Source organism: Dinoponera quadriceps, unplaced genomic scaffold (genome assembly GCF_001313825.1).
Source record: "Dinoponera quadriceps isolate SergipeBrazil2010 unplaced genomic scaffold, ASM131382v1 scaffold1750, whole genome shotgun sequence".
Lineage (NCBI taxonomy): Eukaryota > Metazoa > Arthropoda > Insecta > Hymenoptera > Formicidae > Dinoponera > Dinoponera quadriceps.
The window spans coordinates 1,788,073-1,813,067 of NW_014556445.1; the positions used below are offsets into that span (position 1 = coordinate 1,788,073).

Sequence of the window (24,995 nt, forward strand, 5' to 3'; positions counted from 1 at the left end):
CCGCCCGCCACCTCCTTCTTGCCGACCATTTCGGAGAATCCGATTATTTTCCCATCTACGGTTTGCCTCACTCCGCCGATGATACGGCCGTCTGCCGCATTTCTTCCCTCCGCCCGCCGAAGTCGGGATCGGCCGCACGATTTCCGCGAGGATGCATTCGATATTCATAATTTGTTTCGCGAGCCTAATCTCCTTGCCTAAGCTCCCTCGTTTCGCGCGTTCGTCGGCTAAGCGTGTATGCGAAGTCGCTGAAGCCCGGCCAAGTATACTTCGGCATCGATCACGAACGTTTATTTATTTATTTTATCATTGTCAAGAAATTCGATCAAAAGAGTTTTCACCTGAACGCACGGTACTACTGTCTGATGAGTTCTCCTCAAATTCGCGAATATACACTTGTCTTTGCTCGCGCGATACTTTTGAATTACTTTTTATTATTTCATATGGCTTTAAATCTCGTAACGCGCGCGTAATTCTTAATGCCATTACCGTCCGCGAGGAATCGCTGTTAATTTCGACATAAGCGATAAATACGCTTTGTGCGGGACCGTTTCATTACGCCCGATGCGCAAAGCAAGGGGGGGCGCGTACAGCCGGTTAAAAAATTTACACTGCAACCGTAACGAACGGACGTTACGAGAATGCGCTTTCCTGCAGGAACCGCGGCAATCCGCGACGGCTATTCCATTGCCGACGCTGCAGGACCGAATGCGCGATGGAATTGCAGCATCATTCTCTTTGATCCACGACACAGTGTCCAGGTTCTCTCGTAGAATGGCTGCTGAAATGAAGCGTTACAATTACGTGACTCCCGTGAATTTTATCGAACTGGTGCTTGGCTATAAAGAGTAAGAATCGAACGCGTACGCTCCGGCCATCGAGAGAGAGAGAGAGAGAGAAACGCTTCGATTCAATTTAAGTCCGTATGAGATAATTAAGACCCGTTTACATAGATCGCAACACATAAAACACAGTTCATAGACACGAATGCAAAATGACGTTCCACCGCAGTAAGAGGCATGCATTCATAAATCGGATATGCGTGCGAATTAAGAAGGTTCAAGCATTAATGGCCGTATTCCAGTGGTGCACCAAGCCTCTCATAAATTTCCCATTTATCAAGCAAAATTTCTTACTTATGCATTTATTTTACTAACCAAATAATAAATGTTAATTTGAAACAAAATTTGAGATAAATATATATATGCAATGTTACAAATATGAAAATATCATTATTTTTTATTTTTCTTATTAACGCTATATTTATGCATCGGTTGATCTAATAGAAATGCTCAGATAACAAAATAAGTATTTAAGTGTTTAAATATATGGTTATACGTATATATATTTTGGATATTACTAAAATTTATAAACTTTTCATCATATTTTTAAAACGAAATGGCCAATAATTCGGAAATTTGCCTATTATATATATTAGTTCTTAATATTATAATAGTTTTTCAAACTTCCATCTTACACACAAATATGTCAAATTATAGAAATATGAGGCGTTTTATGAGGTTTTTCTATGTTTGTACGCGTATAAATTTATAATTAAATATCTCGGAAGCGATACGGTAAAGATGACTGAAATTACCGTTACGCATTGTTATTTTGATTAAATTTTATATCATATATATATTAAAATACATACATATTGCATATACATGCATATTAATCTTATATTTGGTCAAACGCTAGAATCTCCTTAAACAAGTGCAATCAACTCCAACTTGCTGCGTTACAGCAACGTTGCGTTGGCAAATCAGAGAAAAGCAAAGGATAGCTGTCACTTTTCTGCTGCCGTTTGCCGAACTGTGTTTTGCGTGTTGCGAGTTACACAGATAGGCCTTTACACGTGTGACGATTCGCGTAGCGCGTTCTCGCCGCGATTCTCTCGATTAATCCGCAATCGAGTCGCGCCCCCTCCATGTATCGCCATTCGAATCACGCAGGATGTTGGCGGAGAAGAGGCAAGATTTAGCAGATCAAGCGAACAAACTTCGCGGCGGTCTCTTGAAGATCGACGACACCCGGGTGAAAGTAAAAGAAATGGCGGCGGAGCTCGAAGTCACTCAGCAGCAAGTTCATAAATCTACGCGAGAGTGCGAAGAATTCCTCGTAACGATAGGTACACGGCGCGCACGCGACAGTGATGTATTATCGGCGGCATTTATCAGATTAATCTATAAGGACTTATTGCTTTAAAGCTCGCGCCGGTTCTAACTCCCTTGTTGCGCGCGTAATAATTAATCACACGGTATTCGATTGTGAGAGCACCGCTCGTGCCCACGAATACACACACACACATTGCATTCACTGCGCTCTCTGTGCTTACAATGCGCAGCAAGTCAACGCAGCGACGCTGATGAAGCGCAGAAGGTGATCACCTTCAAGTCGCATCGTATCGCCGAAGAGCAGAAGGAATGCAAGGCGCTCGAGGAGCTCGCGCGAGCTGACCTGGCGACCGTCGAACCCGCATTGAACGAGGCTATCAAGGTCATGATTATGCAATCGCTTCTTATGGACGTCGCCCGCTTTCAAGCGACGTTAAAATTTGCCGAGCGCGCTGTTCGCTTTAATTCTTCTGGCTTTGTGCATTTTTATCGAAATTTCACCGTTATATGTAATTTAGAGTTTGACGATCTCTACCGCTATTAAAAAAACAGTTTGCGCGATAAATATGAAATATCGAAATAACAACATAGCTTGGGATTACAAGCGATTAAAAATAAAAGGATTTCGCTCGCGCGCTCGAAATTTCCGTTGCCGGCGAAATTCCGTGTTGAAAAATCCGAGTCGGACGAGAGCGAGGAAATAGAACGAAGGATACTTCCGGGCGTCGCACCGGATGTAACGGTCTTAACGGTCTTAAAATCTATTTTTCTTTTTTTTTTCTTTTGAAGACTGCTAACGAGAAAAAGAAGCGTGCGTAAGAAGTAAAAGTATAGTGGACGATACGTAAGCGAACGATTTTAGGCGCTGGAGACTTTGAACAAAAAGGACTTGGCTGAAATAAAATCCTTCGCCCATCCGCCGTCGAAGGTTGAGATGGTAATGGAAGCCGTGATGATCCTGAAGAACTCGGAACCGACATGGGCGGAAGCGAAACGCCAACTTGGCGACATAAACTTCATTAATACGGTGAGCGACAATGGCTGCGACTGGCGCACAAGTCCATTCTGCGCGTCCCACGAACTAACTCACCCTGATTTGATTTCTAGCTGCGAGACTTCGACAAAGATCATATATCGGACCGAGTTCTGCGAACAATAGCCAAGTACACGTCCGATCCCGAATTCGATCCGGCAAAGGTCGGCCTGGTGTCTGTTGCAGCTAAGTCACTTTGCATGTGGGTGATAGCCATGGAAAACTACGGCAAGCTGTACAGGTGACTCATCCAATTAGAACGAGCCTCGAAAAAAGCGGTATAAATCTACGATTGAAATATATTCGCTGTTTTACACATTTTATTAAAAAGCTTTTCTCCGTATATATTGTCTCCGGAGGTTCAAAGTTCCTTCCACTTTTTAATTGCAAGTTCCAAGTTCTCTGTACTCTGAAGCGCGGCAATCGCAATTATTTAATTAATCGATCGCACCGGCCGACTCGTGTCTCTCCGGGCGCGCGTTCGCGGATGAAAAGCCGGTCATAATTTCGCGACACGTCTCAGGATCGTGGCACCGAAACGGGAAAAACTGCAGGCCGCCTTGGAGTCGCTGAGGCAGAAGGAAGCGGCCTTAGAGGAGGCGATGCAGCAGCTGAAGAACTTACACGAGGAGCTGGAGAGATTACAGCAGATGTACGACGCGAAGATGAAAGAAAAGGAGGATTTGATTAGGCTGGCGAGTACACTCGTGTTTCTTGCGCTTTGGAGCCCCGGAAATGGCCTCGTATAGAGAGAAGCCGAGAAAGGAAACGGTCCGGCTAAAGGAAGTCGGCCCGGTCCAATTCGACCGCGCGCCCGCCAATGGCACTTACATAAACTTATGTCTTAGTAACTACGGCATCTCCCGCGTTCGCTCGGTTTCCATGAGCGGGCTGTATCCCTTCAAGGGAATTCCGCCATTCGTACTGATGCGGAACGAAAGTTACGCAGTAGTATTCCGCCCGAGTCGATCCGAGGGAGAGTTACCGCCGACGAAACAGTGCGCGGGTCTCGCCCAATTCTCGATATTTGCGATAATAACGGCTGCTTCGGCGCAACCGCGGTGACGGGAACATTCGCGCGAACACGCGCAAACTCTTTCGACATCGATCGAGGATTCGGAGAAATATGATTTAATACTTGAACGAACGTGTGCCCTGATTTTCTCTCCTCCTCTGTCTCCTCCTTCTTCCTCCTGTCTTCGGTGACGTATCAAAGTGGCACGCCTTGCTTATTTGCCTTGGTGTATTTGCTGAAACGCTTATCTGATTTGCGCGGCTTTTTTTTCGTGAAGGCTGAGCTGTTGAAGCTCAAGCTGGAGCGTGCGGGAATGCTGGTGGACGGTCTCGCCGAAGAACGAATCCGATGGCAGAACACAGTGGCGTCGTTAACCGAGTCCTTCGATCAGTTGCCGGGTGACTGCTTGATATCCACCGGGTTCGTGTCGTACCTGGGCCCGTTTGTGCCTAATTATAGGCAGGAGCTAATGAGTATGTGGTCGAAGGAGGTGAGTTCGCTTGCGAGACTGTTTATCACAATTTCCTATCATCGATCTGCGAATGCCGCATCGCGTTCGCAACCTAATGAACTGTTACATTCCCATCACGTCTGCAACGAGAGCAATTACACGGTAAAAAATGTTGCGTTAAATTTAACACACCTCGCATGACCCAAACGGTTCACACAAATTTTTGTGTAATTCAATACAAGGTGATTATGCTGAAAAGTAACAAAATATTATGTAAAAAATTAACAAAATTAATACCCATAATATGTTAATCGACATTGAAGTTAAATATGTTACTTTAACATTTATACATGTTGAACTTAACATAAAATATTGAGGTAACATAAACACAATATGCTAGATTAACATATGCGGATATGTTAAAAATTTAACACCAAATTTGTAACAAAGACCGATCTTAGCACAAGTACAAGATGTTTTTACTGCGTAGTTACGACGAAACGGAGAACTGACTTTGGTTGCACTTTCGTACTTTTGTTCTGAGATATAAAGGCAATTGATTTCTCTAAAAATTGTTTATTATAAGTATTTATACGGCGAGAACAATTGATGTGTACGTACAATTTCGTCGAACGGTAAAGGTGCTGGCTAGAGAGATACCGATGTCGCCAAACTTAGATGTGAAGGAGTTCCTGGTTGATCCGCCAACAATCAGGGAATGGAACATTCAAGGATTACCGTCCGATGGGTTTAGTACAGAGAATGGCATCATAGTGACGCGAGCATCGCGTTGGCCCCTCGTAATCGATCCGCAAAGTCAGGCGGTGAAGTGGATCAAAAATATGGAGGCGAAAAACGTAATTGTTCGGTATATTAGTATCCGCAGTGATAATGTTTATCGAAGAAACTAATTTCCTCGTGGCGACCTCGTCGCGATATTGGATTCAAATGGAAATTACGCCGACTAATGCGAGACAAAGAGGTTTTAATCGGTAAAATCGGAGAGTTTACTTTGTCGTTTTAACACAACGATTAAAATCGCAGTCGCTGAAGGTAATCGACTTTGGCCGAGCGGACTTTATAAGGGTTCTGGAACAAGCAATTCAGTACGGAAAACCAGTACTGCTCGAAAATATCGGGGAAACTCTTGATCCGGTCTTAAATCCGATTCTGCAAAAAGCTTTCGTTAAAGCAGGTAAAACTTAACGTGCATTTCGTACAGTTACATCCCCGCGACTGTATTACATTCGCGTGAAAATCGCAGATTTCCTCAATATTGTTCATTTTAAGCATTATTAAAAGTAACAAATGATAAAAAAAGAAGCACCGACTTCTTTAGTATTAATACAAGTAGTAAAATATTAATAATGTTGACAAACGTTATATTTCGCACGACAATCGTTAATATTGTTTCGCTTTAAAGTGATCAAATAATTACGAAACGAAAAGAATACTTGCTCGCGAAACATTGCGCTTCGCTTAATCTCATTTACAATTTTTATGAATCTACGTCTCTCCGACGGCGACACGTGCCGCAGGCGACCAGATAATGATGAAATTTAACGACAAGTTGATCACTTACAATGACCAATTCCGGCTGTTTATGACCACGAAACTTTCGAACCCCCACTACGCTCCGGAGATATGTACTAAAACGACATTATGCAACTTTGCCATTAAGGAGGAAGGTAACTAATTGTCTTACCAACGCTCGAGAGAGAAAGATAGAACAAGATTAGAGAACATAACTCGGTCCCGAATGCAGGACTTGAAGCGCAACTCCTAGGTATCGTGGTCAGGAAAGAGAAGCCGCAGCTCGAAGAACAAAAGGATAATCTTGTCCTTACGATCGCGTCCGACAAACGAAAACTCAAGGAACTGGAGGACAAGATACTTTAGTAAGATCCACGAATTATAATTTCGACTTATAACTTCAAATTAAAATTTCGACTTATAACTTCAAATTAAAATTTCGTACTTTCAAGCACACCAATCCGTTTCGTTCCGTGTATGCAATCATCAAATGTGCAGTTATTAATCTCGAACGTCGTTTGTCGACAATTAGCTAACGTAATTGTAAAATACGTAAAATTGAGAAGAGTACGCTTCTACCTTCGTTAGCTTGCTCAGCGTGGCAGGAGGAGCTTTCCTGGACGATCCGGACTTGCTGAATACTCTGCAAACATCAAAAGCCACATCTATCTCTATCCAAGAATCTCTGGTCGTTACCGAACAGACGGAAAGGGAGATAGATCTAGCGAGAGAGGAATACCGACCATGCTCGAGGCGCGCCTCGATCCTTTTCTTCGTCCTGAATGACATGAGCGCTATCGATCCCATGTATCAGTTCTCCCTTGACGCTTACAACGCGCTGTTTATGCTGTCCATCGACAAGAGCCCCAAAAGACTAAAGTTACACGACAGAATCGACAGCTTGAACGATTATCATACGTACACGGTGTACAGGTGCGATTTTAAGAAACATCAAACAACTGAGAATTTATTAGAGCTTACTAAAATTTGTTCTTGTCACCATTTTTTTCTTTCGTCAATCCACGTCGACGGACTTCGCAATTAAGAGTCACACGAATACATCATTTTATTTTATCGAGCGACTTTTATGCGCTGTTGATTTAGCCAGAAAAACTGCTAACACAAATATAACTTGTCCCTTCTTCCCATTCGCCTGAGGACAGATTATATTTGTGTTAGCGATTTTTTCGATGCGGGAATTCTTCTCTCCACGTGTAATTTCTCGACGATGTTCGCAAAACGATGTTTCCCAAAGAACGTTGAGCCTGAGAATAAACTGAACGGAGATGGAAACGCCGTTATAATCTCTCTACCTTGCGGATACTCGGAGAGATATAGAAGAAAAATGTATAGTCCTAAAGGGAAATTGATCCGACGGATTTTATTTTTGCGGATAGGAACACGTGCCGGGGTCTGTTCGAGCAGCACAAGCTACTCTTCTCTTTCCACATGTGTGTGAAGATATTGGATGCGCAGGGTAAGATCATCCCAGGAGAATACGCGTTTCTGCTCCGCGGCGGAATCGTGCTGGACCGGGAAAATCAGCCGGACAAACCCGTGCCGTGGCTGCCGGATGAAACTTGGGACAACGTCACGGAACTCGACAAGCTACCCGGATTTCACGGAGTCGTTTCTTCTTTCGAGCAGTTCCCGCGAGATTGGTACAATTGGTACGTACTACGTCATGTCGTTATTTCGACACTTCGGCATCTTTTAACAGATCTTCCCCGCGATGTTTCTTCTAGTTTGACCTTGTGTTTAATTGAGCCTGCTTGTAATTGCGCTACAGTAAGGAAACGATATACCTTTCAAATACAGATTTAAATCGAACTTCGTGTAATTTTATCGTTATTTCATAATTATTCATTGAATATTAATAACGATGAAATCATCATATCGGGAAGAAAAGTCCGATATTCGCGATCGTTTATATTTGAATGTTTAAATACATTCAGGACATATCGTCTGTCAGAAAAATTTTAGGCCAATACGTTTCTATGCGACGGTAACACCCCGCCTACCTTCTTATCAGTCACCGTAACATTCAGGTACATCAGCACAGAGCCGGAAGCTATATCGCTAGTCGGCGAATGGGAGGAAGGGTGCACCGAGTTCCAGAAAATGTTATTCATTCGCAGCTGTCGACCTGACAGAATATCTTTCTGCATCACAAGCTACATCGCGCGCAATCTCAGTCAAAAATTCGTAGAACCTCCTGTACTTGACCTAAAAGCAGCGCTGGATGATTCCGTCGCGCAGACACCATTGATATTCGTGCTTTCCCCGGGCGTGGATCCCACTAGCGCGCTTACGCAATTAGCCGATAGTGAGGACATGACCAGTCAGTTCGTGACATTGTCACTGGGTCAAGGGCAAGCGCCCATCGCCACAAGGTTAATTGCAGAGAGCTCATACAATCAAATGGTATAACTATCTCGAGTCTGAAAACGTGTGTGTAAAAATCAAGAGCGACAACATCTCGTTTTTCACTCTCGTCGATTCTGTCGCGAGGAGAATTCAAACGTCACAGTTCCAATGCTAAATAATAATTATCATCAGATTATTCCTATCGATTCTCTCATGTAATTTTACACTCCTCGCGCAGTATGATAGAAGTCGGCGCCAAAGAAGGAACCTGGGTATTTCTCGCGAATTGCCACCTCTCGCTCAGTTGGATGCCCGAGCTGGATAAGATCGTGGAGACGCTTGGTTCCAGACAAACTTTACACCCGAAATTTAGGTATCCTAGAGAAACACGAAATACATATGCGCTATCTCTCTTGTATTATTCACAACACTTTATATTTCACACTCGACACACGTCGAGACGACACGACGACCTAGATACTATCAGAAATTCCGAGATATTTTCAATTTATCAGAATAACAAGATTGATCAAATCAGTTAGGAGGAAATATAAGTTACAAAGGATCCAAATTTTTAAAAATGTTTATGAATAGGATTGAATATACCGGGATGGCTTTTAATATCTCAAAAATAAGCGTTCAATTTTTTCGTAGACTGTGGCTTAGTTCGAGTCCGACTCCTCAGTTCCCCATATCGATCCTCCAAGCCGGGATAAAGATGACTACCGAGCCACCGAAAGGATTAAAAGCCAACATGAAGCGCCTTTACAGCTTAATCACCGAAACGCGATTCGACATGTGCCAAGAAAAGTCGAAATATAAAAAGCTGCTGTTCACGCTGATCTTCTTCCATTCTATTCTCCTAGAACGGAAGAAGTTCCAACAGCTGGGTTGGAACGTTGTCTACAGCTTTAACGACTCTGATTTCGAGGTATCTCCGGCAAACAAAAATCGCGCGCGGCATACGTTGCAAGAGAAGCGTTTCTGTTTTTTTTTTTGCCAATTCACGATTTATTTTACATGAGACGATCGCCCTCACGAGCTAACGTTACTCGTAAACGTATAAATTTAGCTTTGTCAAAGCGATTGTCCGATGATGAAGAAGAGCACGAATGTCGGCGCGATGATAGGATATATGTTTCAGGTTTCCGAGAATCTGCTGCAAGTTTACCTGGATGAATATCCAGTCACACCATGGGAATCCATGAAATATCTCATAGCAGGTGTTTGCTACGGTGGTCACGTGACCGACGACTGGGATCGTCGGTTGTTGATGACATATGTCCAGCAATATTTCACGGAAGAGGTCCTGACTACTCCCCATTATCGTTTGTCATCACTGCCCACCTATTACGTGCCTCGCGACGGTTCCTTAGAGTTCTACCGTGACTTTATCGCAATTCTGCCGAACGTGGACAAACCGGAAGCGTTTGGTCAGCATCCAAACGCGGACATCACTTGTCTGATAATGGAAGCTAGGGGTATGTTCGAAACTTTGATGAGTCTTCAGGTACAAACGGTCAGCGTCGAGAAGGACGAGAACAAAGAGGATAAGGTGAGCAAATTAAATTATGAAATTTAATATATTTTTTGTGAAATTTCAAGCACTTCTGCCGTTCGATAAATCGAGTGAAATAACAAAGTATGAAAAGATAAAACTGTGAAAGAGATTTTCTTTCATTCTTTCTCTTCTTCTCTCTGTCCTTGTCTTATTGAATTTAATGCAATCGTGAGAAGTCTCACTCACTCACTCACTTTCTCTCTCTTTCCTTCTTTCTCTCTCTCTATATATGCCTAAATATTGCGTTTTAAACCAAGTCATTCGGTTCTCCATGTATTTATGTATATTTTCCGCATTTATTTATTTAAAGAATTTTTTATTTATGTATTTTTTATTTATATCATTTGTCTATATAGTTACGAATTATTATATAAACCTAAGTAAAGAATTATGTATTACTTATGATTAGGACGTTTGAGGAGTTTTATCCCAGAGCGCAGAATAAATAATGCTTTGTATGTCTGTTTACGTCTCTCTCTCTCTCTCTCTCCCTCTCTCTCACACATACACGTACACATATACTCATTCACTCTCTCTCGCATTATTGACTACCTTCGATTATGGCGTCTTCATTAATTCCTCCTATCTTGCAATCAACACGTATGGTTCAACCGACGAATCCACGTCTCACAGGTGACGCAGCTCGCAAGCGATATTCTCGCTATGATGCCGCGAACGATCGATTACGAGGCGACCGAGAGGCTGATAGGACCGAAAAAGACGCCTCTAGATGTGGTGCTTCTTCAAGAGATAGGGCGGTACAATGCGCTGTTGACAAAAACCCGCGACGGCCTCGAGGAACTTCAGCGTAGCATCACGGGGCTGGTGCTGATGTCACCGGACCTCGAAGAAATCTTCGTGTGCATATACGAGGGCAGAGTGCCGTCTCTATGGCTGACCGCGTATCCGTCTTTGAAACTGCTGGGCGCTTGGACGAGGGATCTAATCAATCGAGTCGAGCACTTCGCCAATTGGGCTCAAACCACTCATCCGCCGTTGCTCTTCTGGTTAGCTGCGTATACATTTCCGACTGGATTCCTTACTGCGGTACTTCAAACTTCGGCGAGACTGTGGAACGTATCTATCGATTCGTTGTCATGGGAGTTTACTGTCTTCTCAACGGACGAGTCGGCTATAATCGAGCCGCCCATGGTAACTACGAGCGATTAGGCTAATTGCTCGCCGAGCTGCTTGCTTCGGTTCCGACCGCTAATATCGAACACCGTTTCACCGTAAGAAACTTATCCCCCTTGCCAAACTAACGTCGCTCGTTCCGTTGACATACGGAAACATTGCGCTCTCGCGTGAAATGTTCGCACGTTGGGATCGTTTCAGCTTTCGACAATTTTATAAATAATAATTGTGTTTTTTTCTTACGTCTATAAGCAACTTTGGTTTCAGCGAAGTTACAAATTGCGTCGATTATTAATTGTGCGGAAGAAATTTTCTAGAGACTGTGCTCGTGATAGCCCTATGCTCCTTTAACTAACTCGTTTTCCCGACACGAACAAGAAATGAGGAAAAATGATTGATAATAACATCATATCAATATCCTTAACGATCAGCTACGTAGAGACATCGGCGCACAATTATAAATTGCCTCCCTCTGCTTCAGGACGGCGTATATATACGCTCCATTTTTCTGGAGGGTGCTTGCTGGGACAAAGAGAACAGCGTACTCGTCGAGCCCGCACCCATGCAACTTATCTGCGACATGCCGGTGATCCATTTCCGGCCGGTCGAGCAAATTAAAAAGAAAGTCAAAGGTATAGATAATTCTGCAAATGCCACTTTACTGAATTTGAATGTTCTCTGGAATGAAGTGTGTTTCAAGTCATTATATCGGAAGAATCGAGATTTCGGTCACAATGAACGTTCACTTGGCTTTTACAGATATCTACAATTGTCCTTGTTATTATTATCCTCAAAGAAGCGATCAATTGCAGTCCTCATTCGTAGTCGCTGTGGATCTTAAAGCCGGTCCACAGGGTTCGGACTTCTGGGTGAAGCGAGGCACCGCGCTTCTGCTGAGTCTGGCCGTGTAAACTTTTACCATTCTCCCAGTTCATTCTTAGCAATAATATCAATGCGTAATATCGAGGAGATACTGTTTTGAATAGCTTGTCTTCACATTTCTTTAGGCATTCTTGATTTACATTGCAGAAATAATTAATAGATGTAAGGTAACGCCATCGAAGAGATACTGTTTAATGTAGCTTACCCTCCCATTTCTTTGTGCATTCTTTATTTACGTTGCAGAAATAATGAATGCATATAAGGTAACACCAGAAATAGTATTTGTAAAATCTCGTATACACGAAATTAAAAAATCAAAACGAGTTCTCTGACTTCCATGTGTATGTGTGAAACTCCGTTATAACATAAATGAATAATAACAATGAAATATGTACAAGATGAATATAGAGCACCATCTCTCGTGATCGAGTTGCATGATGAGCAGGAAGAATTATAAATTAATAATACATTAGACATATGAGAACTGATAATATATTAAACAGAAATATATTATCTTTCACTGATTCTTTAACAAGAACATGCGATTAATATTTAACAATATGTTATATATGAATACATATTCTGAAAAAAATGTCCTTTGACCTGCTGTCGAACTGTAGTATTTGGAAAATGAAAATCTTTCTGACCTACCGTTGAATGGTGTTACTACCTTGATTCGCCGGTAAGAATGGTGGTGACTCGTAGCATGACGGGTAAATTTCGTTTACCAACTGAAGCACTCAGGAATTTGATATTTGTAGAACTTTAATGCATCATTGGTAGAAAATAATTGTTTACTAATAACATATTTTTTATATATACTACGCAAAAAAAAATGGAAGAATTACTCCTCCAGATTATAAGTAAGTAAAATTTAACAGAATGTAATTTCCATAAAGATGATAATATTGAGACGGTACATAAAACATTTTACAACTTGATTTAATGTTTAATCTTTATATATCTTCTCAAATATTAAGTTTATTTCTTTCTTACGATGCTATACAAATAGAAATCAAGACCCGAAATAAAAAGAAATGTTTGATCAAATTTAGCAAGTTGCATCGCATGAAAAAAATCATATACAAGTTTGAAAGTGCAGACATTTCTCTTTAATCTGCTTACCTAGAGATTTCAGTGTCATTTTTTGGCCGAGTTATTCATTACTGATTCATTGATTGAATTGATTGAATTGATTAAAAAAAAAATAAATAATTAATTAATTATTTATTTATTTATTATACATATATATATATATATATAAAATTAATTATTTATTTATTTTTTAATCAATTAATTTCTCATCGAAGACAGTGGCGGCTCGTAGCTAAAACTTTGGAACTAATAAAAATAAAGAGTCAAAAAATTGTAACGGGTCTAAGGACACTTTAGTCGAGATTCAAACCTTTTTTAGTCGAGACACAAACCAACAAACTAACAGTTTTTTAGCAATACTATTAGATGGAGCTAGATAGCCCATTAGTCTCTAAGGTATTTTCATACTACACCGCTAAATGGCGCCAGGCGGTATGTTGATCAATTTTTGGCGGGTCACGCTATTATTCTAAAATCTCTGCTACGAGTCACCACTGCTGCTTATGAAGAATCCTATTGTACAACTGAAAGATTCAGATATATTTTTATTTTCAAGTGCTATAACATAACGGCAGCTCATATATAAACACATCTTTACTCTATTATAAAACATTGGCGAAATTTAACGGTTTGTAATTCCGGCAAAAATGACGATAAATAATTGAAGTGTTTTGCAGTCTTAACCTTCTAGTTTGTATATATATTATGATTATAACATTTTTTCATGTTTCTTGCGAGGACATCAAAATAAATGACAAATATGTGGCAATCGTTTAATTTTTAACTTCAATTTTTAGTTGAGTTTTCGTATGAGAAATATTTTTATATGAAATATGAAAAATGCATTTTAAAAAGAGAATTTTAAACTTTCTATTTATTTATTGACGAATTTCGTACATTAATTTGTATATCTTCTGTGAATTAGAATATATTAGTACTAGAATGTATCAAATTCTATTAAATGGCATTAAGTTGTATTATTGTTATTCATAATTCGTCAATACTTGACATGTAGTTATATAAATCTCTCATTATTCGTCAATCTGTATTAATTTTATGATAGAATATTGATCATTTTTGGATCAAATGTTACGAAAAGATAAACTCACCAATTTTGTGGACTTGTGTCATGAACACATAATAAACGGAAAGGTTGCACGGAACTCGTGAATTTATTTATCGCATTTTTCTTAAAGATAAAGGTATCAAAATAAAAAAGAAACAATTAAACATATTAGTTATAAGTATATTCGTTATATTATAAGTGGGGAGAATGATGAATGAAAGATAACAACAATTGCGTATCGCTATACGAGAGAAAGCATAACTGAAAAGTGTACTTTCAGATATTGTGATTTATGTAAAGTCGTACGTCGGAGATAAAAGCAGCGATGTATAACACCACCGTCAAATCCGCCAATTTATCGCAGTATATACGCGGGAAAGAGCAATTGATCGCGGACTCGGTCCATCGCGATAAAATCGGTTTCGGGGAGCTTCCGTATTTACAATCAGTACATAAGGATCGAAGATGGATGATTTCAGGCTAGAAGGAAAGAAATAGGGACGGACGAGATAAGATTAAAGGTCACCAGTTTTGTGACGGATCGCAAGCGGTAAGTCGCTCTCACAACTCTGACCCTCTGTGTACCGCGCAATTATTTCTTATTCTCGGCGTAATGACGTTCAACGAAGATGCCGGAGCATTCAGAGGTCTCTCCCACCAGCCAGGGGTTAATAGTACGAACATCACTTCTTCTTTCTCGTCTCAGGTGCCGGTACGTCTCTGCGATGTCTCTCATTTGTCCACTTCTCCTCTCTCTGATATTACTGACATAAAACTGCTCGGGTGGTTCAAATTAGATTACCGTCTTGCCACGACTTAGGTCCGTCGTATAAATTCGCGCTTGATAACGCGCTTCGGGCTGCCATTATCCTCGCGTGATTGCAAATAAATTTTTTACAGAATCGCACTTCTCATATAACATTACAATTTACGTATTTATCGTGCCATCCTGACGAATTTGATCGATAAACTCGAGAAGCGGATTCCGAATTTCCGCAAAGTTCTCATGTCGCGAATTCAATTGGACGAAACTTGTAAACGCGAACACGAGAGACTGCCGAGCGGCAAAATCGGGCAATTCAGGCGGCCGCGACGACTCGAGAAGCGGAGGAAAACTTTTTTACATTTGATTTTGCGACAGTTAGAAATGAATATCTTCGTTAAATGAATTTTTATTGCGTTGTGCACTTTGCGTCGGATGCTGTCCGGAGCAGAAGAATAATAGAGGAAGGCGGATGAGTAATAGTCGGATAACTACCTGGACAGCCGCGGAAAATATTTTTCGGTCGGAGGTCTGGCGCTCGCGATTTCGCGACGATGAAGGATTACAAGGTATCGTAATGAAAAATATTTTCTGCATTACGATCTTGAGTGCTCGTTATTTTATGATTATATGTTCAACAATTTATACTAGGGGTAGTAGTAGAGATTACGGTAAAAAAGTTTTAATGTCCATACATACATATATACATTCCCAGCAATTAATCAATAGTATCAATTAATCATTTAAGAACCGCGATAATCAATCAATCATGCGCATTGCTCATTTCTATTTCCCCATTTGAACACTGCGGATTCCAAAACCCGCAGTGTCTGGAGGTCTCGCTGGTATTAACGCGGCACTGTCTGTGACAAGGAATTATCTATTCTCGCCGTATGGCAAATTACCAAACACTCCGTATATACCGAAGCGTCGCAACGAAACTATAGGGATACTTCAATTACAACGAAGCCACGATATATATTAATGCGTAGATATCACCGTCCACCAGCCGTATTAACGTATTCGATTCGATTCTGTTATTCTAGAATTCGAATATTTCGCGATATCTTATGTTATCCGCACGATCATGAAGAAAGAAATTGTTCGCGAAACGGTGTGATGGAAGAAAGTGAAAATAAATCAAACGAAAAGTATATATGTATGTGAAGAGAACAAAGAAAAGAGATGCCGATATTTCCAAATTATTCTCCAGGAGAATTATGTACTTTAACATGCTTGTCGATAATTTTACCTGATACTGTCTTTCAGATATCGCCAACGTCGGAAACCGGGCAACGATGCTGAGAAGTACTCGGTGCCGAAATCGAAGTATCGATACTTCGACGCCGTAGTGGGACAAGGATCATTAGGCACCTCTAGACGGCAGGATCCCTGGTAGCGCCGAGCCTGGCCTCTGGTGGGGGATCGAGGTGGACGACAGGCCAATGAAGTGCGCGAAATGCGCGGCGCGGATGCGCGGACGAGCGGAGCGACGGAGCAGCTTCAGAGTGAGCGTGGACGTCCGCCGTGGAGGTGCAGCGCCCGGTATTCTCGCTCGGCATTTTTCGGCATATTTTCATTTTGCGCTTCGGCATCGCGCGGGCATCGTTCGCGGGACGATCGCCACGCTCGCACGCGCGAGTGTCTCGGGTCGCAGCGCCTCCGTCCCGGTCGGTCCAGCGACACAGCGATATCCGTTCGCTGGTCCATACCGACACTTGAGGGGGACACAACGCCGGAGCGGTGTCCATCTACCCTGAGGAGACGATACACGGCGCGCAATCTCAATTCCGATCGAGGATCCCGAGTGACGCCGAAGAGGAGAAAGAGAGGGAGGAAGAAGAGGGAAGAGAGAGGCCTCGCGGCTAACTTCACGCGATACTCGGTTCAAATCAGTTCGACGCGTAACGGAACGGTGGTATGCCCGGTGGTGGAAATTGTGAGGACGGAGTGTGTGTCGCTTCGCGTGCGAGGAGCCCGTAACAGCGTGTGTTACGACGACGACGTGATCGCGCGCGTATATGTGGTAAGTCGCGTTTGACCTGTTCGCCCCGTTGTTGACGGTGCTCGGCTCGCGAAGTCGCGGAATGTAAATAAACCGCGCGCCCGTCGTGTATCTCGTCGCGCTCGGATTATCGGGACGATGTAATCGGATTGTACGCAATAGTGATCTCAAGTGCTTTCAAGAAAAGGACATTCGGCGGCTACTTCCCACGACCAGCAGCCCGCAAGCGATATCCAGCATCCCCGGCGTCCTACGGTCCAGAGGTAAGTACGAATTACGTCACGCTCATTACACATGGCATCCTAGAACCCTGATTAACGCGATCTTAATGATCTGCCAGATTCTTGGTAGATTTACTCAGTCGAATTCTATCGACATTTCCTAGTATCTAACTGCCGATATTTTGGCCATTAAAAGGAGATTAGAATTTTTCGGAAATAAACTACGATTAAATTTGAGACAACGGTGATGTCGTCGTAACTTGATCGCGCCCAAAAGTCTCGGCTAAAAGATAATTATAAAAGATCACGTGCTTCCAATCATTTCCAGTAAGGAAAGTGTTATTGCTCCGATGTTATCGAACGACTCCGTATTTACGAGAGAATCTGTCGTGCGTACAATTGAACGGAAAACGATGCTCCGTACGGCATTTCGTATTTACCGTAAATACGTGACTCTCGTTAAATTTTTGCCAACGCGATCGATTTAAAGGTCGGCGTACAAATTGTTGTCGAAATGTTATCTGTGGCGGTTCTCTCTCTAGGTTGCCCTATATATTATATTACATACCACAAATAAACCGCTAGAGGATTTCGCTGTACAAGGTCGAGGCAATGGGTAGAAATAAATAGAAACTGCTGGAAATGATGAGTGGGAATAAATATAAGTTTGCGGTTAGCGGTTTACCGCTTGATTTTCAAGAAAGAGAAGTCACTTCCCGAATCGAAATTTAAAATCTGTTCGGACACGAGTACTGATTTACGTTCCTCATATAATACTCTTTGGGCTCCAAGTTCCATTTTGAAACTGCCAACGCCTCGTTTCTCACTTCTGTTTAACCTTGCTATTGTATCGAAGTCAGGTTTAAATTTTTATTGATGCTTTTGTACACGCAATTATTATGTTTGTCTTTAAAATTCCTTTTTTACCTTTTTTCAAATCTCCACTTCTATTAGAATTTATAATTTCAATAAAAAGGTAGACAAATGATGGAGTTTGTGTGATATTTTATTATATTTTAAATATTTTTCATTGTATTTATTAATATTTGTTAGATTATTTAATATTTGTTTTTTGTGCACATTGAATAAGTTGCATAATATATTATTCATTTAAACATAATTTTAATACTCAATTATAACGGTAAATATAAACGCATATTAAGTAATTACGTCCTTCTTTAAGTTCCAACGTGGAGGAAGTGGCGGTAACCATTTGTAATATTAAAGACAATAGCCTGTACAGTGTTTTGAGATTCACCATTGACTGATTCTGCGAATTCAGCGTAATTGGCAGGTTCAATGTAGAACCAACATTTCGACTCGAAGCAAACTTCATAGGCGCGCGCGCGCGCGCGAACCATTTACATGTCGTAATGTTATTATTCAGCAATTATCGCATAAGAGTACTGAGAATATTTATGCAACGTATCCGGCCGTTATCGAGGAACAATGTAAAAAGTCCTCGTAAGCGAATCATTTCTTAGGTTGATCTCAAAAATTCGATTAATTAGAGGCATAAATTACCGGTCGGTAAGAGTCGGAACGAGTTGAACGTTTTTTTCGCTAAATATGCGTAATTTCGCATGCAATGTCACACGAATGTCAGACAGATCGAACGGCGAGATCCATAGGGTCCCGTGGGACAATACAAAAATATTGACGAAATGTAGAGTGCAACGCACCCATCTGGCACCATACAGTCTGCGCCAGTACGCCTGTTTACATTTCGAAATTTATTTGACGCAAGAAATGTTTGGCTTAGTCCTTTTCCCTGCATGATAAACTGCGCGAATTTTATTTTTTTTTCCATTCTCCCTCGTTCTCGAAATATCGTGTCCGCGTTACGAAGACATTAATCTTTCGCTCGGAAAAGCCTGAGAGCGCGATTTAGCGAAAGGGCGATTGCGTGAAATGTGGCAACATTTACGTACGCTCAGCGAGCATATTCCGGGCATATCCGATTGTGAAACGTTTATGATTACATTCACGGCTGAGTCATTTAATTCGCTCACAAAGGCTGAGACATGCGACGGGCGTGAGTAAATTCCAACACAATGTAGGACAAATGCAGCGCGCGCGGAACGTTATTAAAGATTGCGCAGGTCATTAACGCAGAGCCTGCACCGATCGGCGAATCTCTGTTTTAAGACTGGCGATCACGCCACGCGATACCCGTGTAGCATAACTATTATGGAAGAGAAAAATGCTTTAACGATCTCTTAATAATCCAATTACGCGGTAACAGAAAATTTTATCCGGCTGTAATTAGAGGGTACACAATGTTTCACCGTGTGAACAACTAATACCGTGCACAGTTAACATCGAGAAATATTTATACGAATGAAATAAAAAATTCTTTACGTATGATAACCCCGATGGGTCGAACAATAAGGGAAACGGGACTTCTGTATATCGCGATACATTTAATCACTGCATAAGTTAAGTCGAACGGAAAACAAGGTTTTGCGAATACAATAAAAGTCTCTTCTCCGTGGCGTTACTTTATTCTCCCATCCGTTACATTATTCTTCGAAATCCGCGATCGGACAAACGAGACGCGTATCATTTATTATTCTTACATAAATCAACACGTGAACTAACATATAATAATCGTAAAAATCATCAATATTGCAACGCGATAATTTATGAAGTTTCCTCCACCGTTATCGGAGGCTTCTTCTCTCACTCATTCGGCAGCGCGAAGAAGTTAATGACGAGAATCGTATTAGTGGGAGATCTACGTAATGCAATATTTACTGCTAACGAGGCGTATGCGCTCGCGCTGGAGTTCCACATGGGCCAAACTATCTCGTTACTTTTTCCCGGGTTTCTTGCGCATTCACGAGCTAACAGTCCACGGACCATCGCCTATCGACATAATTAAGATCGATCGGCCGAGATTGGATTTTGTCGGGTGGGCTCGACGACGTGCACGCACGTGTCGCACGAGTCCATTGTAGGATGAAGGATTAGTGTGTACGCTCTGGGAAAAGAAGGGTCACACGGAGTTCAGAGTGTGGCCGAACGCCCCGTGCCTCCGAATCGCGTACAACCGTCCCGTTGTCCTCTTATCCCGATTTAGAACTACTGTGACGTCACCATGACGCATACGGTGCGTATTCCGTCACCGCGTAAACAACCTGGATCTCGTGTCGTGTGGCGGGAAACTGAAAACACGCGCGAAATCAGCAATACTGTCAGGGCAAAATATGTTGAATGAACGGGCCACGAGTGTACATTCGTGACAATTTCCGATTGGTCATTTTAGACTCGTCATTGCAGACAAACATCGATAATGCTATGATTCATTCGCGTGTTTCAATCTAATAATAGGTCGAGTAAAGGGAAAAAGATGTCTTTCTCGGAGTAAGGCGATTTCCAAGTTACTTGATTTTATTTGTGAATTTCGTTAAAAAAATATTAGCACCGTTTACGAAGAACTCATAATTGCGAATGTCTGTGAAAGATATTTGAATTATATCTATGATTAGTGTATTTTCTAGAATCTCTAAAAATATTTAGAAAAGATGCTACACAGAAAAAAATGCTAGAATCAAATAAACGTAATTATACCTGTTTCTCAGTCTCTTAAGTCGATATTTTTATCAATTTAAGTATATTTAAATAGCTTGTAGTAAATATTTAAATGCAATAATACTTTCACTTGTAAATGAATTATTGTGAATGTAAGTATAAAATGGTTCTAAATTTAAGAGAGAGAGAGAGAGAGTATTTACTAAATATTATTAGAGAGTATTTAAAATTATATATAATATACTTCTCTCCTATCGAGAAAACCTAGTGGTTTTAAATTTAGATTTTTGTCTAATAAATATTTTCTGAAAATATAAATTCTGACCTTCTCAATGTTATGAATTTGATACTTACAGCAATTGTTTTAACATATACATGTAAATGTCTACTTACACGAAGAAAATATTGTATATAGTCAATTATATTTCTACTTTTAGGAAATATCTGTCAAGGATTGAAATAACCATTTTACTTCGATCAAATAAATATTACTTGAACGGTAGCATTTTTTTCAGTGCACCTATCAATTTTGGTTCTTTTATACGTGCTCGTAGACCTTAACGATTATAGGTTCAGCCATCACACACACTATCGAGGCGATTGCGTTATTCGGGTGGGTCAGTTCTTTCGGGTGCGAAAGCCATTTCGGTTTTATTAAATCGAAAACGGTGAACCGCGTGCACTTCGACAATACGTTGCCACCATCGCATTCCGGGGGTGGTTGACCCGGCAAAAGTGAGTAATCTCACGCATGCTCCGATCGCGATATCATAAGATACTGTGCCGAGCTGAATGAGAGGGTAGGTGTGTTAGTGAGAGAGTGCACCGTGCTTCTTCCCCCGGGTAGATAATATTTACCGTCCTTTTCGTATCTCCGCGTACACAGGCGCGCGCGTGAGTCGCGTACGTTTAACGAACACCCGTGGCGGCTTGTTGATAGGTGACTTGCGAACTACTACTTACCGAGGGCTGAAAGTCTGGTGGTTCGTTCTATAGCATCTCTTGCCGCGCTGTGCCGCACCGTCATTCTCTGAAGGCGGTTTCCTGAATATGAGAATTACGAAGCCTCATCCTTAGAGGACGCCTGGCACTCTGCAGATACGCGGAGTGAGAAAGAGAGAGAGAGAGAGAGAAAGCCCATCTGGCTTTTTGTACGAAAGTTTGTAGATCCAGACCGGCTCTTGGTTAACAGTCGTTAACTCGTGTAGACTGTTCCGCCGAAGGCGATCGTGAAATTACGCGAGCGCGCGCACTATAGTAATTTCGATGATCCTGCGCGAAATCTCGTAATTCGAGGAAAATTTCGGACTCGGTTTTCATCCTGTGCTTTTACGCAATTACACATTATGATATTTGCATTTAATCCTCATTTCTCTTTATTATCTTTCGTAATTAGCGCGTATATTTTGGAATCGGTTTAACGCTGCGACTGTTATTTCGCAGTCCGCGCAGCACAAGAGATACAAGAGACACACGTTGTAAAACACGTCGCAAATGATAGTAACGATTTAATGGCCAGGTCGAGCACCCTTGGAGCGTAACAATGGCAACGTATTCCCGTGGCGTTCGTGCAGCTTGCTGTTTTTAATTTAATAATTTTCACGAAAGAGGGGAAGGACAAAAATAAACTAACTGTCGTGACGACGCTTGTTACGAGAAAGAGAGCGAATTTACGTGGCTGGCATGTCGCGTTGCGTGCAGCGAGATTGCACGCGTGAAATTAAAGTCAGGCAACGTAACGCCGGGCGATATCACATTAAAGTTATGCAAACTCCGGCGAATTCACGGCCGAAGCCGTGAACTAATCGACATCGCCTTACAGAACGTATTTACCGACGTCGAACGTGACGCGAAAACAGATTGACGCTGCGAGCGTAACGTCTGAATAAAATCCCAGAAGCCTCTTCCACCTTTTGTCTTATTCGTATGCCGTGACGGATGTAGGTTATGACTTCATATCCTGTTTGTTGAAGCGGGCGTTCTTTACGCGGGAGGATTCGGCTGAGCGCTTCCTGATCAATTTTACGTCTTTCGTCTTCGAAATCGCGTTTTCCACCCTACCGGCATGCCCTACCGGCATCTGCTAAATTAATCGTACCGTAGCGTGTGTGATGGATTGCTCCTATCTTGACGAAACCTCGACACAAACTAAATGTTTGTATATACACTCTTTTATATAATTAAGTTTTTAAAATAATCGGGAAGTTTTCTGCGCACAGATTGCGCTTAAACGCAATGCGACCGATTGTACAAGAAAGTTAACTAATTGCGCGTTCCGACGAAGCACTCTTTGCGTTGTTATATAAATTGAAAATGTTATCGAGCGAGAAAAACGTTGAAGTAAATTTCACGTTATTACACGGTGGCTCTGCGGAACTTCGAGAGAGAAAAGTTTAAAGAAATTTAATCTTTACCTCGTGGAGGAAACGAAGACTATAAATCCCCTACTCTTAAAGTCCACAGTTACTCTCACAAGCATGATATCTGCAGATCGCAAAACCAAAAGGATACAACAGTTGCCGAGTTGTTAGAGATAATTTACTGTATACTTAACGGTAACGCACACTCCGCTCAAACGACCCTCGTTTCTGTGACAGCACAGCGCAGAAACGAGGCTCATAAAGAGCGGTTTTATCATGACACGAATGGATTTGTTATCGTGGTGAGCTTACAGTACTCTTTAGACTGCGACGTGCGGGTTTCTCGACACCGACCGAATTTTCAGGAATGCGCACGTTTCTCGTTAACGTGATGAAGAAAACATTAACAGCAGCAAATCTGCGATAATCAGACACGTCCGAGGCAGCGCGGTGTACGTGCGAGGAAAAAGATTACTGCAGAATTCCTCTATCGTAAAAATTAGGCGAAAATTAATTTTGCCTCACTCTTTCGCACTGTATCATTTTAACAGATTAACACTTAACATTTTAACCGATCGGGTAGATCTGATGTATAAGATACATATTCTTTAGACCTCTAAATTTAATTAAAAAGATGTAAAAGTATTTTTCGAAATTTTCCTGATTAGTGTATTGACACATTTAATATGTACAAGCTGCAGAATTCTATATCAGGTAAATATTTACGCTAACTGACAGCTAGAGACAATATTGAAATTTTCAATCATTCTCGTCACGTAATGAGCAATGCTTCATTTTCGTGTGTACTATCATTGTGTAAAAGCATTCGTATGTACTATCATTGTGTAAAAGCACTTATAGTTCTATGCAACAAATGAGACATAAATTTTAAGAAAAAGTTAGTATTCTGTTTGTAAAATTTTAAAGTATGGCATCTTCTTAAAGGCTTAACATTTTTATTTTAAAGTCATGGAAAAATTCGGGCTTTTTTTCAATTTTCCGCGATTTTTTTCGTTCCTTTCCGAGCAAAAATGGAAAAAATCGCTTAATTAAGCTTTGACATAAAGTCGACAGATTTCGACTTGGGTGGAAAGCCGCAACTCACGCGGTTGGTCATGTGTCAATTTCGTGATTAAATTCGTCGAACTTGTTCATTGTTGGTGAAATCTCAAGATAATCGAGCGGCTCTTTCTACAGTTGCTCTTTGACTCCTAGAAAATAACAAATGCCAACACGCTGAATCGATTTCGCGACTGCTTATAAAACTCGACAGCGCACCGATGATGACTAATGACACGAGTCGAGTCACAATGGGCGTCGTCGGCGCGCTCCTCGATGAGGTTCGCCCGCGAGCGAATTACCGCGCTCCGCACGTCACTCTTCTGCACCGCGCGGTACCGAGCACATGCCGAAAAAGAACGTACTTAACAATAAGCGGCATTATATCCTTCCTCGCTGTGTGCAGCCTGGTAAGCGATGGGCGTGGCGCGCGAACCGTAGCATCGGCTTTTGTGTTATGGCGCACGTATTCGCTTGCCTTTTGTTGCGCGCTGCAGCGACCAAGTCGTTCCGGATACCACGGCATCGATCGTATCCGAGACGGAAGAGAAGCCGTGTGAAAGAGCGGCCCCGAGACATATCGAGAGTAATGAAGGCCTGGAGTAAAGAGCGAGCGCGAATGTGCCGCGGAATCGTGTATCGGTATCGACCGCATGTGTTATTTCCTCGATTATTGCCGCAACGTGAGCCGGCGATTGGCAGTTCGCGGCTACGGCTGGTCTATGTCATTGTCTTGCGCCAATGTCCCGTTCCCTTTTCCGCCTCTTCCTTCTTCCCCCCCCCCCCCCCCCCCCCCCCC

General features: G+C 41.8%; 1 protein-coding gene across 1 annotated transcript in view; it reads left to right on the top strand.

Moving 5' to 3' along the window:
- Positions 1-12,122, top strand: part of LOC106747430 (dynein heavy chain 2, axonemal) — a 51,463-nt gene extending 39,341 nt beyond the window's left edge. Inside the window, 20 exon segments of the mRNA XM_014624928.1 lie at positions 658-848; positions 1,956-2,131; positions 2,348-2,499; positions 2,980-3,144; positions 3,225-3,391; positions 3,674-3,893; positions 4,443-4,655; positions 5,258-5,473; positions 5,661-5,811; positions 6,155-6,304; positions 6,382-6,514; positions 6,738-7,082; positions 7,547-7,819; positions 8,198-8,542; positions 8,755-8,889; positions 9,171-9,447; positions 9,661-10,121; positions 10,707-11,229; positions 11,693-11,843; positions 11,971-12,122. Coding sequence (XP_014480414.1) covers positions 658-848; positions 1,956-2,131; positions 2,348-2,499; positions 2,980-3,144; positions 3,225-3,391; positions 3,674-3,893; positions 4,443-4,655; positions 5,258-5,473; positions 5,661-5,811; positions 6,155-6,304; positions 6,382-6,514; positions 6,738-7,082; positions 7,547-7,819; positions 8,198-8,542; positions 8,755-8,889; positions 9,171-9,447; positions 9,661-10,121; positions 10,707-11,229; positions 11,693-11,843; positions 11,971-12,122 — 4,596 coding nt within the window.
- The last annotated feature ends 12,873 nt before the right edge of the window (positions 12,123-24,995 follow it).